Consider the following 16,011-nt stretch of genomic DNA (forward strand, 5'->3'; position numbering starts at 1 on the left):
CCACGTCCCTCCTCACCTTCTGAGTGACCTTTGCTTGAATCACGCTGGGGCTTCTCTGTTCGAGTCTCTTCTGAACTGACCTCAGGCCAGCCTGGATCTCACACAGCTTTGCCCCCAGCCTGTGGACGGGCCCGCTCCTCTCCACCGCCTTACCCACCTGACGGACGAATCAAGACCAGACATCAACAGTGATCGTGTCAGATATGCGGGCTGTAAAGATGTCTTTAGATCATTCTTTTCAGAGCCATTCACAAATATAATCCGCAGATTTGGTTCAAGCAACCACAAGTATAACCAGAGTCTGCAGAAATTTGCAGTTTCAACGTGTAACAGAGTCTTTTGTACCTTCACTTCCACTTGCTGCAGTGACTGTGTGGCCTCCTGCAGCTGGCTTTCGATCTCGACCGGGACCAGAGTGTACATGTCTGAGTACTTCATCTTCAGGCTCTCCATGATGCGCTGGAGCAAGGCCTTCTGGGTACACAGCTGGCTGTGAACCTCCTAAAACCACAGAGAGAAACACTGTGTAAATGAGCAGAACAGATGAAGTCTAACAGAAAGTCTGAAGCTTCGTCTTCTGCATCTCAATATTTGCTGATTTCCCTGCAAAGAGCCACAAATCTCTTTGTGAAGATCATTTCTCAACACTGGAAAAAAAAAAACACAGCTCACTTTCCTACGAGCATCAACACCAGCACTAACTCTGTCAGGAAGAGCGTAGTTCAGGTGTGACTGAGTGATTATTCAGCCGAACAGCAGAGCTCTTGCAGTGTGTTATAACAAAAGCACTCAGACATCGATCTGATCTGGACACTCTCAGCGCTTTGATTAGCCGTTAGCAGCTCTCTCTCCTGCTGCTTCCATCAGACAGAGTCCAGTTCTTCAGAGTCCTTCAGTCCCACAATAATTAAAGTGAACTCTTCACCTCAGCGAGATTCTGCTTCCCAGGAACAACCGACAGCGAACGAGAAAATCTGTCAAAACGTGAGAAATAAAGCACGACCTGGGTCTGAACACGTCCGAGGCTCTGCTGGAGAGGGAGGCGCATCTTGTTATCATGACGGGGAACTGAGCGTGTGTGTGTGTGTGTGTGTGTGTGTGTGTGTGTGTGTGTGAGAGCGATACAAAGGATGGGAGGAAGAGAGGGTATGGGGAGACATGGTGAGTGCAGAGTGTGTGTCACTTGTTTCTTGTCTGTCCTTGTGAGGACCCATTTGCATTTTAAGAAACAGACAACAATTTTGAAAGATCAGGACTTTTTAGGAAAAAAAAGGTCTTTTGAAGCAAGTCTAAGTTTTTGAAAAGTGAGGACAAGTTCAGAAGGTGTGTACATTTTAGGAAAGCAGTGCTGAAAATGTCTCTGAGTTCATGTGTTCATCTCCTTCATCCTTCATGTGTTCACTCTAGGACGCCCCTTTCACACCCAATCATGATCCTCTCACCTGTTACCAATCAGCCTGCTTGATGCATCGGCTTCACAGTAAGCAGATATTTACAGAAATCAATGAAGCCAATGAGGAAAAACATGAAATGTATTGACTTTGTGCTGATTTCAGGTCAGTTTATGTCAGAGACGATTAACAGGTCATCACATTCTGTGTTTTATTGATGTTTTATGCAGCTTTTGCAGAAAGTCTGTATATTTTAGGATGGTGAGGACATTCTGTCTGCTGCTTTCTTCTTGAATGGACTCTTTGAGGGTTAAGCTTGCTTGGTTTTCAGGTTAAGGTTACACTTAAGTTTACACTCAAGTGCGGGTTTGAGGAATGCATTATATCAATGAGTGTCCTCACAAGTACACAAGTGTGTGTGTGTGTGTGTGTGTGTGTGTGTGTGTGTGTGTGTGTGTGTGTGTGTGTGTGTGTGTGTGTGTCTCCATGCAATGACTTGGCCACAAAGGCCACCTGGAAGATCCACTTACACACAGACAAAAGGTGTCTGGTACAAGAGGAGGGGAGAGGGTGGTGGGAGTGATGGGGGGGATGAGGGGTGATGGAGGGGGTGTTCGTCTCTTTCATCGACACAGACCCTCTGCAAGGGGAAGGGAGGGCTGTGTGTGTGTGTGTGTGTGTGTGTGTGTGTGTGTGTGTGTGTGTGTGTGTGTGAGGAGAGAAAGCTGCAGTGGATGAGGAGATGTTGGCCTCTGCTCAGGTTTCGGGACAAAGGGCAGAGCGGTTCTGCCGGTTGGTGGCTTCATACGAGCGAGCAGCAAACAGCCGGCGGGCCCGAGGCCAAGCCAACGGTTCAGTTCAGACGTTTCATATTTACTGGACACCACGCAGTCAACAGCCTGTGTATCTCTGAAATCATTCAGAACGTTTGAGTGTCGTACATCTGCACCATGAGAACACACTAACTACTGAGACTGAGACTACTCACTTGATTCAATTATCAATTATTTAATGACGTTGAGTGCATAATTTTATGTGTGCAGTAGTTAAAATGCTTTCGGAGACGACTCAGTTTCATGTGCTGTTGAGCTCTAATGTTGGAGCAGTGAGCACAAACGCAGCATTGTGTTTTCAGCTCAGACGATGAAGATGTCCTCTCTCATTAGACTCATTATTTACACTCCGCTGAGGGGCACTCCAACCCTGAGCGCACTGCGACGCGCTGTTTAGATCAGAGGTTCCTGAGGTGAATCTGGAGACACTCAGCGGTCCATCAGAGTCCAGCTGAAACCAAACTCAGTGTTTTTTCTGCTGCAGCAAACCTATCGGCTCTGTATGAACACACCCAGCAAACTGCTGCGAAACATTTACAAAATAAAAGCACTGCTGTTTTGCTGTGAAGTAACGCTCAAATTTTCTCGAAGCAAACAAACGAGGTGTTTTTCAACGCTCGTGTCCCACCTGAAGCTCCTGTGTGCTCTCGCTGTGCTCCATCTCTGACAGAAGACCATCAGCCGCCTCCAACCAAACCTGGATGCCCTGCAGCTCCTCCCGAATCTTTTCTCTCTCCTCCAGCTCCATCCTGGCCGCCTCCAAACCCTCCATGCTATTCTGCTTCACGCTGTGAAAACACACAAACACAGACAATAACTCAACAATGTCACAGCCTTTTACCTGAAAGTGAGAGTTTGCTTAATGATGCGAATTATCCACTACATAAATGTGAGGTGCAGGCATAACAGCCAGAGCCAGCCTTCAGCCACAGAATGCATAAAAAAAGGTACAAATTTGGCATCAAACACCGCCTTACCTGTCGTAGCGAGCCTGCATCACCTGCAGCTGCTGACAGAGTGGCGTGGGAGGGGCCTGCTCCAGGTGGGCGGGGACAGCCAGCAGCCTGGCAGTGCGCAGTTCCAGCGCAGACAGGGCTCGATGTTCGCAGTCCAGTCTGTCCTGGTACTGTTCCCAGGACTGCAGCAGGTCCTGAAGGTCCTCAGTGGAGGTGTTCACCCGGAAGCCATCTGGAAGCTCCACCTCCACCTGCTCCAGAACAATGGAGGCTTTCTCCACCTGAGAGCAGCGACCGCACACAGTATATTATAACTGATGGTAACAGCACTACGAGCAAACAAACTAATACCAATAATAAATAAATATGTTGCACCAACATAAGTCACCGCTTTAAAAACTGTAGTTCTACTTACACTGTTGGTGATTTCGCTCCATTCTGCGATCCTCTGCTTGCTTCGAGTTGTCAGCTCTTGCGTGCAGCGAAGCAGTCTCGCCACACGTTTCCAGACAGCGGTCACGGCGGCCTCCCTGCCTCTGCAACAGCTCTGCTCCGGGCACCACTCCTTCAGCTCCTCCAGACACCTCTGCAGGGACTCCACCTCCTCAGACAGAGCCTGCACGAGAGAGAGAGGCATGGCAATCAAAGGCCAAAATTTAGCTGCAGCTGCATTTGAAACTCATTTTCTAAGAAAATTTTCAGTGTCCCTGGAGCAGTGAACCTGAAGGAGGACCAGCCTCATACGTACTCTGAGCTTGGCCTGCTGGTCAGTGCAGTCAGCCAGACAGGTGACCTTCAGACAGATGACCTGTAAGAGGTTGTTCTCTGCACTCTTCACGCTCAGCAGGATTTCATCTTGGCACTTGGTGTATTTTTTGTGGTTTTCTGCACACCTGAAATACAGAAACATTTTCTTTCCATTAAAGTCCAATAGGGACCCGTTGCTTTGACTCATATGCACAAAGAAAGCACAGAACGGCTGTGGAGTGAAACATGGTGGGTCTTCCAGTCTCTTGCAGGTAAAATGTGTTTGTTGAATGTTTCATTACATGCAGCTTTTTTTCCTCTATTCTTTTCTTTAATCCTGAAAACTATATACATGTCACCGAATGAATGTGATGTGCAATGAATGAAAGTTATTATTGGTATTATCTCATCTCAGAATGTCACACAGAAATCTGATCTCGGATCTGTGTAAAATACATATTTTCAAAAGCAATTAGCAGCAGGTCATCCAGATTAATTGCTGTTTTCCCTTTGCACATACAAGCACACACTGGCATCTGTAAGACTTTCACGATAAGCCGAGACATCAGACTTTCATCATTACCTGCTGAGGGACTCCAGTCGTATGTGGCCCTTCGCCTGCAGAGTGGACATCCTCACCAGGAGCTGGCTCAGGATGTTCTCCTGGAGCTGCTCCACCTTCAGAGGGGACAGATAAGGATGCAGGGCAGCCGGGCTCTGGAGCTGCTCTATGTGGGTCTGGAACTGCTGCTGCAGTGAGGCCAAAGCCTGCTGGGTGTCCTCCAGCCTTTCAGAGCAGAGTCCAGCAGAGCCCTGCGGTGGCAGCAGTGAGACCTCGATGTCCCTCAGGAATTGTACTGCTTGTCTCACAGCGCATGTGTAGCTTCTCAAAGACTCTCTGGCCTGGGAGAGGTTCTCCTAAAATATAATCAACACAGTCTCTCAACTACACGCTTGTACACTGTTTGACCACATTAGCCATGTCCCTTATACTTCTTGTGTTAGTGTGCACACACCTGAGCTCAGTATGATCCAAAATGTTAAAGACAACAGTTTGTGTGACAAATTTCCCAAATGAGGGGTCAAAACTGCAAAAATAAGACCAATGTATTACTTAAGAATGCGTTTTCTTTGTCCAGGGGAGTCATTTATTATTATTTCTGCAGTAAGATCTGAGCCTTGCCAAGGCCTGAACGTGGTCTGGCCCGGATTCTGTCTTAGCATCAAATACTGTAGTATTACGTGTACGTAGGACAAGTAGTCAGACAGAGTATGATCAGTCAATTAGCTTTCAAATGTTTCTCAATGATTGTATTGATGTCGCTGTAAATCCCATAAAAAGCATCTGAAAATCCCAAAAACAATAAAACATGAAGGAGAGCAACAGAACTTGCCATTTGTACGTCACATCCAGAGAGGACTGCATTCTTCAAGTCCATCAGGTTTTGGGATCCACTTCCTTGTCCGGTTCCCTTCTTCTGCTCCAGAACCTCCAGCGCTCTTGTTCTCGACTCTACGGTCTTTTTTAAAGACATGATTCTCTGGTGCTCTTTTTTAATCGCTGTCTCGTTTGGCTCCAACATGGGGAGCCTGTGGAGCTCCTGCAGGGTCTTCCAGAGGAAGGCCTGAGCGGCGTCCACCTCTGAGCTGAGGTCCAGCTCCTTCAGCAGGCTCCAGTCGAGGATGCTGAGGTTGTTGTACAGCGTCATCTCCAAGGTAGCGAGGGTCTCATTGTTTAGTTTCAGTCTCTGTTGCTCTGCAGTCAGCTGTGAAGGGTAAAGGTCAGCAGAGATCATCTGGAGTTTGGACTGAGCCTCCTCACACAAATACTTTATCAGAGGAAACTGGAAGAGGAGGGTCTGACAGAGTTTGTACTTCTCCTCAAGCTCCCTGCTGTCTTCTCTGGTCTGATGGACCTGCTCCTGGATGTTCTCCTTCAGGTCCTCCACACACTGCCTCATGTACAGGTACCTCTCATGGTCTCTGGACTTCATCTCCAGGGTGGCCATTTTGCTGTGAAGTTCAGAGACAACTGAGTGCAGTTCCCATGCCTTTTCCTGAGGAATCCAAGGTTGCAGAAGGTCAACCTGGCATTTGTGCTCCAAAATCATGTGTCTGAAAGGCTCCAAAGCTTGCAGGGATTCCACTGTGATGGGATACCTGTGCCTACTCAGATCCACGAGCATCTGCCTCATGCTTTTTTCAGTAGTAACCAGGCTCATCTTGCTAGAGTCTAAAGTCTGCGTGAGGTCGTCCAGCTCCTTTTTGTTGGCCCTCTCATAGCTGCTGATGGCTTGGATGTCGTCCTGGAGGTTGGTAAGCTTGTTAAAAAGCTGACAGTTCTCTGTGATGCTGAGTTCAGGGCCAATGTCTTTACTCTTCATTAGGAGAGCCTCACAGACAGCTGCTTGCCTCTCAGCCTCAGCCAGGGATTCTTGGATCTGGCGAGCTCTGTGATCCAGGTCAGTGGGGCTCCTGAGCTCATCGTCTGCACTCCTGGAGGCCTCTCTGTGAAGATGAGCCACAACGCAGGAGTCTAGGTCAGCAATCTGCTCTGACAGCTTCTCCCTGGTCTGCAGTCCTGACTCGATCTCTCTCACAGCCTTGGATAGCGTCTCAGTAGTCGACTTTGAGAGTTCCTCAAGGGATTCCAGAGAAGAGCGCACCATGGGAACCTCTTCGGCCTGGTCCAGCTGTGGAAGGAGCTCAGTCACTTCCTCCACCAGTAACTCCAGTTGGCCCTGTTTGGCCATGACCTCAGACTGCAGCTTCTTCAGATCTCTGAGCTGCCGGTGCACCTCCTCAGGGAGGAGAGCCACCCTCTTCCTCCTGCCCTCAATGTCACTCTCTGTCTGCTTTGCCCAAGCAAGGCCGTCCTTCATCACCAGGATGATCTTCTCCATGATGGGGCTGCTGCTGTTCAGAGTGTGGGAGGACACTAGTCCCTCTGTGTGGGAGATTTGGTCTTTGACCCTCTGAAGCCCCTGCTCTATCTCTTTTGTTTCCTTCGGCCACCGTGCGATGAGGAGTAGCTCCTCTGACAGCTGCTGCAAATGAAGATGTTTCTGCTGGGCAGCTTTAACCTCAGCATTTGCCACCATCAGCTCCTGCGCCTTCTTGCAGTTCCACTGAGTAACTACAGGTGACTTGGCTTCAAAGCCTTTGCCGATTGTCTCTAAATGCTGCTGAAGACTTGATATCGCAGACAGAAGGCTGCTGGTCTCGCGAGAATGGACATCTGTGTGATACAAGGCCCTCTCCACAGCTCTTTCCAGGTCTCTCCACTTCTCCTGTAGGCTCTCCTGCTTAGTCTGTGCAGTTGCTCGCTCAGACCGGCTGAGGTGAGGAAATAATTTGATATGGGTCGCAAGCATCTCCCCAAGCACCGTTCTGTTCTCCTCCATGCTTCTCTGTAAGGAGTGTAGTCGCTCTGCCTCCCTGGAGCTGCTCTCCTCCGGGGACCTGAAAGAACAGTCAGGTCAAGAAATCACGTGATTGGCTTTTACCATGTTAGTACCTCTGTCGAGTATTATTTATCATTAATGATGCAAACAGATTGTATTGAGCAGTAGTATATGAAGTGCAACCTTCAATTAAGACATTCAAAGACAACCATAGACTCCACCTCACATTTTAACAGCGTCCAGTTCTGCTGTCAGTCTCTCCAGCGTGGTCTTGGCTGCTTGGGTCTGTCTGCAGTAGTCATTCACCACCTGCAGCTGGGCCTCTTTACTCTGGATGACAGCAGCTGCTTCCTGAACAGCAGCACACCACTGGTCCTCCACGAGCTCCAGAGCGTCCCTGTTCTCAGCATCAGCTCCTCTCAACTGAGAAAGCAGTGATGCCTGCTCCTGGGCAGTCTCTCGGCACTCCTGTACTCAGCAAACCAAAGCAAACACGCATGCTCTTATTTAAAGTCTATGGTTGTGATGCAAATGTTCTATTATTAGGATTTTGTGATTATTACCAAACGTGGTTTATTTGAACAGTAAGAAACTGTAAGGGCCTGTTGCACAAGCACTTTGTCCTGCCAATGTGGACTTGTTAATATCCACCTTCAGAACAGGCTGGTACAGATATGCTTTAAAGATTTAAAGATGGCCGTTCTGGAGGCACTTCATTATCACCCATGTTTTGCCAGCCTGCTGTCAAACTCCAGCACCATCTACAAATCAAGCTGCTGCCATAAATCATCTTTTTATTTCCTTACTCAATCATGCACCCTGTCACTGATCTCACCTGAGCCTCCTTCAGCTGCTGGGCCACGGCTGTTGGGCTGAGCTCAGCCGGTCGGTTCTTGCAGCTCAGGATTTTGGAGGCCAGCCGGCTTAGACGGTTGTCCAGGTCAGTGGTGGATGTAATCAGAGCCTCTGGAGCATCCTCCAGCGGTTTACCCTTAAGACACAGAAACACATCACAGCTGAAGGCTAAAGCTTCCAGTTGAGGCCCAAATGGGTTTTGGTGAAGACGATGCACGACCAGTTCAGGGCCAAAAGCAACTGATTGTTTTTATTCCATGTAATTTGCATCTCTTAAAGTAAGACCAAAGTACTCTAAGATTTCCCTGCATTAAAAATATCACCAGTTTTTGGCAATTAACTGAGAATTTGTCGACATACAGTGGAGAGCAATATTAAAGACATAAAAAAGTAAAATAACACGACTCAAGCTGGATTCAAACCACCAATGCTGACTTCACATGCTATTAACACCAGTATTCTTACAGTATTCCCTGTGTAAGATCTGACAAAGCTTAAGATACTCCCAGTGTTTGTTTTAAAAATAATACTGTGGTACAGTCACCATGATACCTCAATGAGCTGACTGTTGGGTCCCGTCTCTGCGAGGAGCTTCATTTCTGTGAAGATGTTCCCCATGGCAGATTCTTCTGCTCCTTCCAGAACAAGTTTCTCAGGAAAGGTCAATGCTCCCACCTGGGTTACTGAACCCCACATAGAGTCAGCTGAAGATTTCTGCTCTGCCTGCAATGATGTTGGTGATACCTCGTCAGCCTGGCACACCTGCTCCCATTGTGAAGACAAAACACCAGTATCAATGCAAGAAAAATAACAGTTTCTGCTGTGTGGAGAAAAGAAATCATGTATGGGCAGGCTCACAGTGCTACCCTGAGGCAAGGAAACCTTTGGTAGCACAGACGTGAATGTCTCAGGCTTATGTTCTTTGCTTTGATTGTAATGCTCATAAAATATGTGTGGGTACGCCTTTGTGCAGCTCTAAATGAAAAGTAAATATCTTAAGAACGTATGAAACGTCTGAGTTTTTACAAAGGCTGTAAAGGTACACTGCCCAGTCAGCCATGCACTCTGGAACAAGTGCAACAACAGATGTGAAAGGTAGAGGATGAACATATATGACTTCCCTGGAGCAATAAAACTCCTCCTGGTGGTATTAAACACCGACATTACGGGCATGGAGTAAAGCGTGCCAAAGGTCAGTCCCTTTCAAAACCATCTTAACATAGTGACCTCAATGTGAGTGGTATGTTGGGTAATTGTAATCTATCGTGTGTACTTGTTTACACATGGCGCCCCCCCTGTCTTACCTGTGGCAAATCCATTCTCTGAAGCTTCAGTTCAGTGGAGGTGGTTGTGGCCACTGGGGGCTGAACCTTTTGGGTTTCTACCATGACCATCTTTTGCATTTCCTCTTCCTCTGTTGTCTTCTTCCCCTCCTTCTGGTCTTTCTTATCTTCCTTTGCATCCGTTGTGTGTCTTTCTGTATGGACTCTCGGGACCACACTGGGTTGTGAAAGGGATTCAGCAAAGCTTTCTTCTGCGCTGGTCATCGTCACTGCAGACTTTTCAGGCTGAGCATCAGTGGGAGTCTTATCCCTGGTTTCATTCACCATCTCAAGCTGGATCCTTGATTCCACCCTTTGCTCCTTCTCTATTGTGATAGTTTTGTATTCATGCACAGTCATGTGGATTTCTCCCTCCTTAACAGACCTTTCATCCAGCCTCTTTGGTTCATCGTCCACATCACTTGAGGACACTTCAGCATGTTTTTCATAGACACCCTGATCCTTGACCTCTTGGGGTCTTTCCTGTGTGGTTTTGAGGAGTTCCAGCTGAGTCACAGTTTGGCTTGGTTTAAACTGGTCTTGTTCGGATACCTTTACAGATTCTGTCCCTGGTTGATGTGATTCAGCAGCTGTGAGAATGGCAGAGGGAGGCAGATGAGTGGAGTCACTCTCAGCCACATTCTCTCGCCTTCCAGTACTGATTTCCTGCCTTTCGGCCCCTGTTGTCTCACCTGCAGCCTTGTCAGGCTGAACATCAGATATAGTCTTATCTTTGTTTTCTGACACTTTGTCTCTATGTATAATAGTTTGGACTGTATCGACCCTGGGCTCCTTCGCTATCATGACAGAGATGTTTTCCTCCTCCACTTGAGCAGATGGTATACTCGGCTGTAAAGCGCGCCCCATTGTGACGGACTTTTGCTTCACACTCTTGGGTGCACCGTCTAGTGTCAACCCTTTAGGATGCTCTTCCTGGTGATCATATTCTGTGGTCTTCACTTCGACCATGGACACCCCCTCTGGCTGAACATCAGCTGAAGTCAGCTCTTTGTTTTCGGCCACTTGTTCGCACTGGTTACCTGTTTGATTTGTATCGCTTCTTGACACCTGTGCTATCATAAAAGATGTGATTTCATGCTCCTTCACAGTGGCCTCTGTGTCTGGTTGTAAAATGTGCAGCTCAGCCCCTCTGGGGATCTTCTCCATCCAAACAGACTTCTCATCCAGGCCTGTGGGTACCTCGAGCGTAGCCTGTGTTGACACTTCAGGACGCTCTCCGTGGACTCCATGTTCTGTGACCTCTGCAGGCCTATCCTGTGCAGTTTTCAAGAGCTCTAGCCCAGTTTCAGTTTGGCTTGGTTTTACTATGTCTTGCTCATAAATGCTTATCTCTATGAATTCTGTCTCTGTCACATGTGGCTGCAGTGATTCAGAGGCAGGAGAGGCGGGCTGAGCAGAGTCGCTTTGAGGTACACTGTCTTGACCTTCAGTACTACTTTCTTGTACCTTTACTGTAGTCTTCTCAAGTACAGCTTTCTCTGGCGTAACATCGACAGCAGTAACACCTTTGATTTCCGGCAGTCTTTTACACTGAATACGCATTTGAACAGTATCGACCCTCTGCCCTTTTGCTCTCGTGACAGACGTGTTTGGATCCACCTCCAGACTGCTCGGTACATCTAACGTGACGCACACATCCAAGCTCTTGGGTAAATTGTCCCCGCCACGTGCCGACAGCGTGGAATTCTGCTGGTGGACGCCATGTTCATCTTGCCAGTCAGGGCTGCCTTCTTGCACTTCAACTGTAGTCATCTTATTTGCACTCTTCTCCGGCTGAACTTCCATAGCAGTCATATCTGTGCTTTTTGGCTTTTCACACTCAGTATTTGTTTGAACAGCACCTATGCTTTCTGATCCTGTGACAGGTGTGCTTTCCTGCTCTGCACTGGTCTGTATATCTAGCTGTAGAATGCGCACTTCAGCCCCTCTAAGAGGCTTCTCTTCCAGGCTCTCAGGTGCACCATGAATGCCATGTGTTGACACTTTAGCGTGCTCTTCTTCAGCACCATGTTTCCTGTCCTTTTGGGGTCTTTCCTGTGTGTTTTCTAAGCGCTTCGGTTGACTCACAGTTTCACTTGGTTTCAATGTGTTTTGCTCAGGTGAGCATGTTTCTGAAAACTCTGCCTCTGCTGAAAGAACAGCAGAGGTAGCTTCTGCCTCTGGCTGATCTGGCTTTATCTCATATGTTTTGGTGACTCCTGCCTCTGGCAGATCGAGGACCAGATATCTCTTCTGAATCTCAGCTGTGTTTTCCCATAAGCTGTCAATGTATTCTGATAAGCCTGGTGCATCCGTATGCTCAGTAGAGTGAGGTGGTTGTGTTTGTGGCACTTTACTGTAGACTCTCTCTGTAGACTGGGCAATGGTTTGTTCTGGGGCCTCTTTAGATTTGTCTTCATGCTCCTGTAAATCAGAATGAGGAGGTTCAGTCATAGTTGAAATGGGTGTGAGGGCAGTCTCCAGAGGTTCTGAGGTTGCAGAGGACTTTACAGCCTCACGTTCTGTTTTGGTTTCATCAGTATTTGTCTTGAGCTCAGGGGCTGTTTCTGGAGCAGTGGAAATGTCCTCACTACTTGGCTCCCTGCTTGTTGGTATGGCCTTAGCTTCTTCAATAACAGCACCTTCAGTTTGCTGTTGTTTGATTGGTGAAAGTTTATCTTTTTCCACAACAGCAGTTTCAGCTGTTTCTGTGACCACCTCTGGAGCTGAAGATGGCTTCTGACTGTCAGGTTCTTCCTTGGTCCGTGTCAGCTCTGTGGTTTTAAGTTCTGGGGAAAGTTTCAGAGCCTTTGACTTTCTTTTGGTTGGGGAAAGTTTTCCTTTATCCACAACGGTAATTTCAGTTGTTTCTGTGACCACATCTGGAGTTGACGATGGTTTTTGAGTGTCAGGTTCTTCCTTGGTTGGGGTCAGCTCTGTGGAAGCAAGTTCTGGGGAAAGTGTCAGAGCCTTTGACTTTCTTTTGGTTGGTAAAGGTTTTCCTGTTTCCACAACAGTAGTTTCAGGTGTTTCTGTGACTACGTCTGGACTTGAAGATGGTTTCTGACTCTCAGGTTCCTCCTTGGTCAGTGTCAGCTCTGTGGTATTAAGTTCTGGGGTAAGTTTCAGACCCTTCAACTGGATTTCAGTTGGTGAAAGCGAATCTTTTCCCACATCAGCTTCAGTTATTTCTGTGACCACTTCTGCAGTCAAAGATGGTTTTTGAGTGTCAGGTTCCTCCTTGGTTGGTGTCAGTTTCACATCCTTTGACTTTCTTTTGGTTGGAGAAAGCTTTCCTTTTTCCACATTAGTAATTGCAGCTGTTTCCGTGACCACCTCTGGGACTGAAGATGGCTTCTGACTGTCAGGCCCTTCCACGGTCTGTCTCAGCTCTGATTTTTGAAGCTGTGGGGAGAGTTTCAGACCCTTTGTCTTTCTTTTGGTTGGTGAAAGCTTACCTTTTTCCACAACAGCAGTTTCTGTAATTTCAGCTGGTCCTGTGATGTTTGGAGTTGGAGATGGTTTCGGACTGTCAGGGTCTTCCTTTGACTTTCTCCTAACTGGTATAACCTTAGTTTCTTCCACAGCAGCAGCATCAGTTAACTGACTTCCCTTTCCATGCTTTTCCATGGCCTGTGTTTCCTCTTTGTGAGAAAGTTCTGGAGAAACTTCTGGACTGTTTGACTTTCTTGTGGTTGCCAAGAGCTCATTGTCGTGCACAACGGTGGTGTCAGGTAATCCTGTGACTGCTGGTGAAGAAGCACTCCCACTGTCAAGTTCTTTCCTAGCTTCCTTTGACTCCAAATCAACATTTGCACCGCTGACAGGCTCTGGAGCTGTGGAAACATCCAAACCTTTTGATTTCCTCCTGGTTGGTATGAGCTTTGTTTCTGTCAAAGCAGCAGCTTCAGTTTGCTCTACAGGCTTCTGTCTGACAGGCTCTTTTACAGTCTCTGTCACATCACTGGGAGCAAGGTCTGGTAAGACATTCAGACCCTTTGGCTTTCTTTTGGTTGGTGAAAGTTTACCTTTTTCCTTTTCTATAACAGCAGTTGGTCCTGTGACGGCATCCTGTGTCTGAGGCGCGTCAGTGTCAGCAAGTTTAAGAGGAGGTTCTATACATTTTGACTTCCTCTTGGGTGGTCGAAGCTTATTTTGTTCCACAACAGCAGTTTCAGCTTGCCCTTGATCAAATTCAGTAGCTGCAGGATCATTTTCGGGTTCTTGTTTTGCTTCCTCAGGCTCCACACCAGTAATTATACCAGTTTGAACTGTGGAGCTCAAGGAAGGCTTCTGATTTCCAGGGTCTTGTTTGGTCTCTGCCATCTCTTTGGTGGCATGTTCTGGAGAGAGCTTGGATCTTCTTTTCGTTGGAGAAAGCTTATTTTCTTTCTCAGCAACAGTTGGTGCTGTGACCACCTGAGGAGCTGAAGAAGACTTCAGGTCAGATGTGTCTGGTTCTTTATTATTGTCTTCAGGTTCCACTTGCTGAAAACTTGTGGTGAGTTCAGCACTCTTTGACTTTCTTCTGGTTGGTATGAGCTTTGTTTCCTCCATCATGACACTTTCAGTTTGCTCCCTCAAACTTTGACTTTCAGGTCCTTGCCTAATCTGTGCTGCCTGCTGGTCAACCTGTTTCAGAGGAAGTTTTGGACTCTTCGATTTCCGCTTGGGCGGTAAAATCTCACTTTGTTTGGAAACAGCCGTTCCAGTTGGCTCTGGAACAAACTCTGAGGTTGAAGTCTTCTCAGGTCCCTTCCCAAAACCTGTTGTTGTTGTTTCAACAGCTGACACTGGCTGTGGAACAGTGGAAGCATCGAGACTATCCGACTTCAACCTGGTTTGCATGAACTTAGTTTCTTCCGCCTCAACAGCATCTTCACTTTGTTCCTTGGATCTGAGTAACGATACTGGACTGTCAGACTTTTCCGTGGTCTGTGTTTTCTCCTCGTTAGAAAGATCTGGGGAAAGTTTCTGTCCCTTTGACTTTCTTTTGGCTGGCAAGAGGTTACTTTCTCCCAAAACAGTAGTTTCAACTGGTTGTGTGATGAGCTGTGCAGCTGAAGAAGTTTTCTGTTTCTGAAGGTCTTCCTGAGATTCCTTAACCTCTTCAGTAGTTTCACTTTGGGTAGCAACTGGATATGAAATGTTAAAACTATCGGACTCTTGCCTCTTTGGTACAGACTTCGGTTGCTCAGCTTCTGTTTCTGCGATCAACGCTGAAGTTAGGCGAGACGTCGGAGTCTCAGCATCGGCCCTGATCTGCGCAGGTTTCGCCACAGAAGTTTCTGTTGGTTTTCGGGGTGATTCTTGAGAACTAAAACTTTTCAGCATTTCAGAATCCACCTTAGTTTGGGCAGGTTGTGGATCAGAGGCTGAAGTCTTGGACTTCCTCCTGGATGGTACAGGTGTGGTTTTCTCACGAACACCAGGTGCAGACGGATCTATGATTTTTTGGATCAGTGCAGGTTCCTCAGCAGCAGGTTTCATTTGTTCAGCTCCAACAGGCTCAGCAGTGACATCTAGCTTTATGTTTTTACTCTGTGCCTCTTCAGAGATGTTGTAACTTGGCGTTCTAAAAGGCTCTGAAGCACATGTTGTACTCTGAGATTTTGCTTTTGTTGGGTCAGTTGTGGTTTTCTCCATGGAGGGAATTTTTGTGTCTGTGACTGCTGTCGAAGTAGGTGTTAATGTTTTAGCATCAGACTCAGCTGAAACTGACATTTCATCCTCAATAGATGGAGATTTTTCTGTTAAGGGAATGTTTTTGACTTTGTGTATTTTCTCAGGTGAGTGCTTGATTTTTCGTGGTGGTGCCAACACAGGTGTCTTTGTCTCCTCTAGATTACCATGAAGGACATCAGGCAGCTTGTGTTTACTCTGTTCATCAAGTTCCTTAAAAAAGGATAACAATATCATCAGTTACTACAGCTTTACATAACTGTTTACTTTATATAAGTGATGTTTAATAAATCATATGAGATATATGAGTGTATTTAACATGATTTAAATACCTTTAAGCTCTGGCTGAGAGAAGCCTTATGTGTGTCTGCCTTTCTGAGCGTCTCTGAACCGTCTCTCTTCAGTTTCTCAAACAAGTCTGGCATCAAACAGTCTTTTAGAAACTGCTGGTGAGAAAGCGCCTCCTGCAGGCTGACCTGCAACTTTTCACCTTCATCTAATGCCACCTAACCCCAGAAGGAAAAAAAAAAGTTCAAGTCTTTGCAGTGATGAAAAATGTGTGTTTGTGCGTGAAATGTCATGACCAAATCAATCACACATATAAACACAAATAAACCACAAACAAGTGCTCCATTGAGCTGAAACGTTCCACTTTCCCTAAAGTCAAAAACTTTTCTTTACCGAAAAAATGTTTCTCTTTCAATGAATGCATATTTCTCCAAGAAACTTGTAACAAATAATTTCGATCGACACCTTTCAGTCCCACTCTCGATTCGAGTAGTCAACTGGATGTACTAGGAAGCTCTCAGATGTGTATTTAA

The 16,011-nt window shown here is 46.9% G+C and overlaps 1 protein-coding gene across 1 annotated transcript in view; it reads right to left on the minus strand.

Moving 5' to 3' along the window:
• syne2b (spectrin repeat containing, nuclear envelope 2b) overlaps positions 1–16,011 on the minus strand; it is a 105,034-nt gene that overhangs the window by 52,868 nt on the left and 36,155 nt on the right. The window contains 15 exon segments of the mRNA XM_070978598.1: positions 17–157; positions 346–501; positions 2,853–3,012; positions 3,202–3,461; positions 3,596–3,796; positions 3,929–4,073; positions 4,511–4,845; positions 5,331–7,389; positions 7,558–7,799; positions 8,167–8,322; positions 8,739–8,948; positions 9,491–10,783; positions 11,866–11,932; positions 15,231–15,403; positions 15,523–15,696. Coding sequence (XP_070834699.1) covers positions 17–157; positions 346–501; positions 2,853–3,012; positions 3,202–3,461; positions 3,596–3,796; positions 3,929–4,073; positions 4,511–4,845; positions 5,331–7,389; positions 7,558–7,799; positions 8,167–8,322; positions 8,739–8,948; positions 9,491–10,783; positions 11,866–11,932; positions 15,231–15,403; positions 15,523–15,696 — 5,772 coding nt within the window.

The sequence above is a fragment of the Chaetodon trifascialis genome, chromosome 14, assembly GCF_039877785.1.
Source record: "Chaetodon trifascialis isolate fChaTrf1 chromosome 14, fChaTrf1.hap1, whole genome shotgun sequence".
NCBI lineage: Eukaryota > Metazoa > Chordata > Actinopteri > Chaetodontiformes > Chaetodontidae > Chaetodon > Chaetodon trifascialis.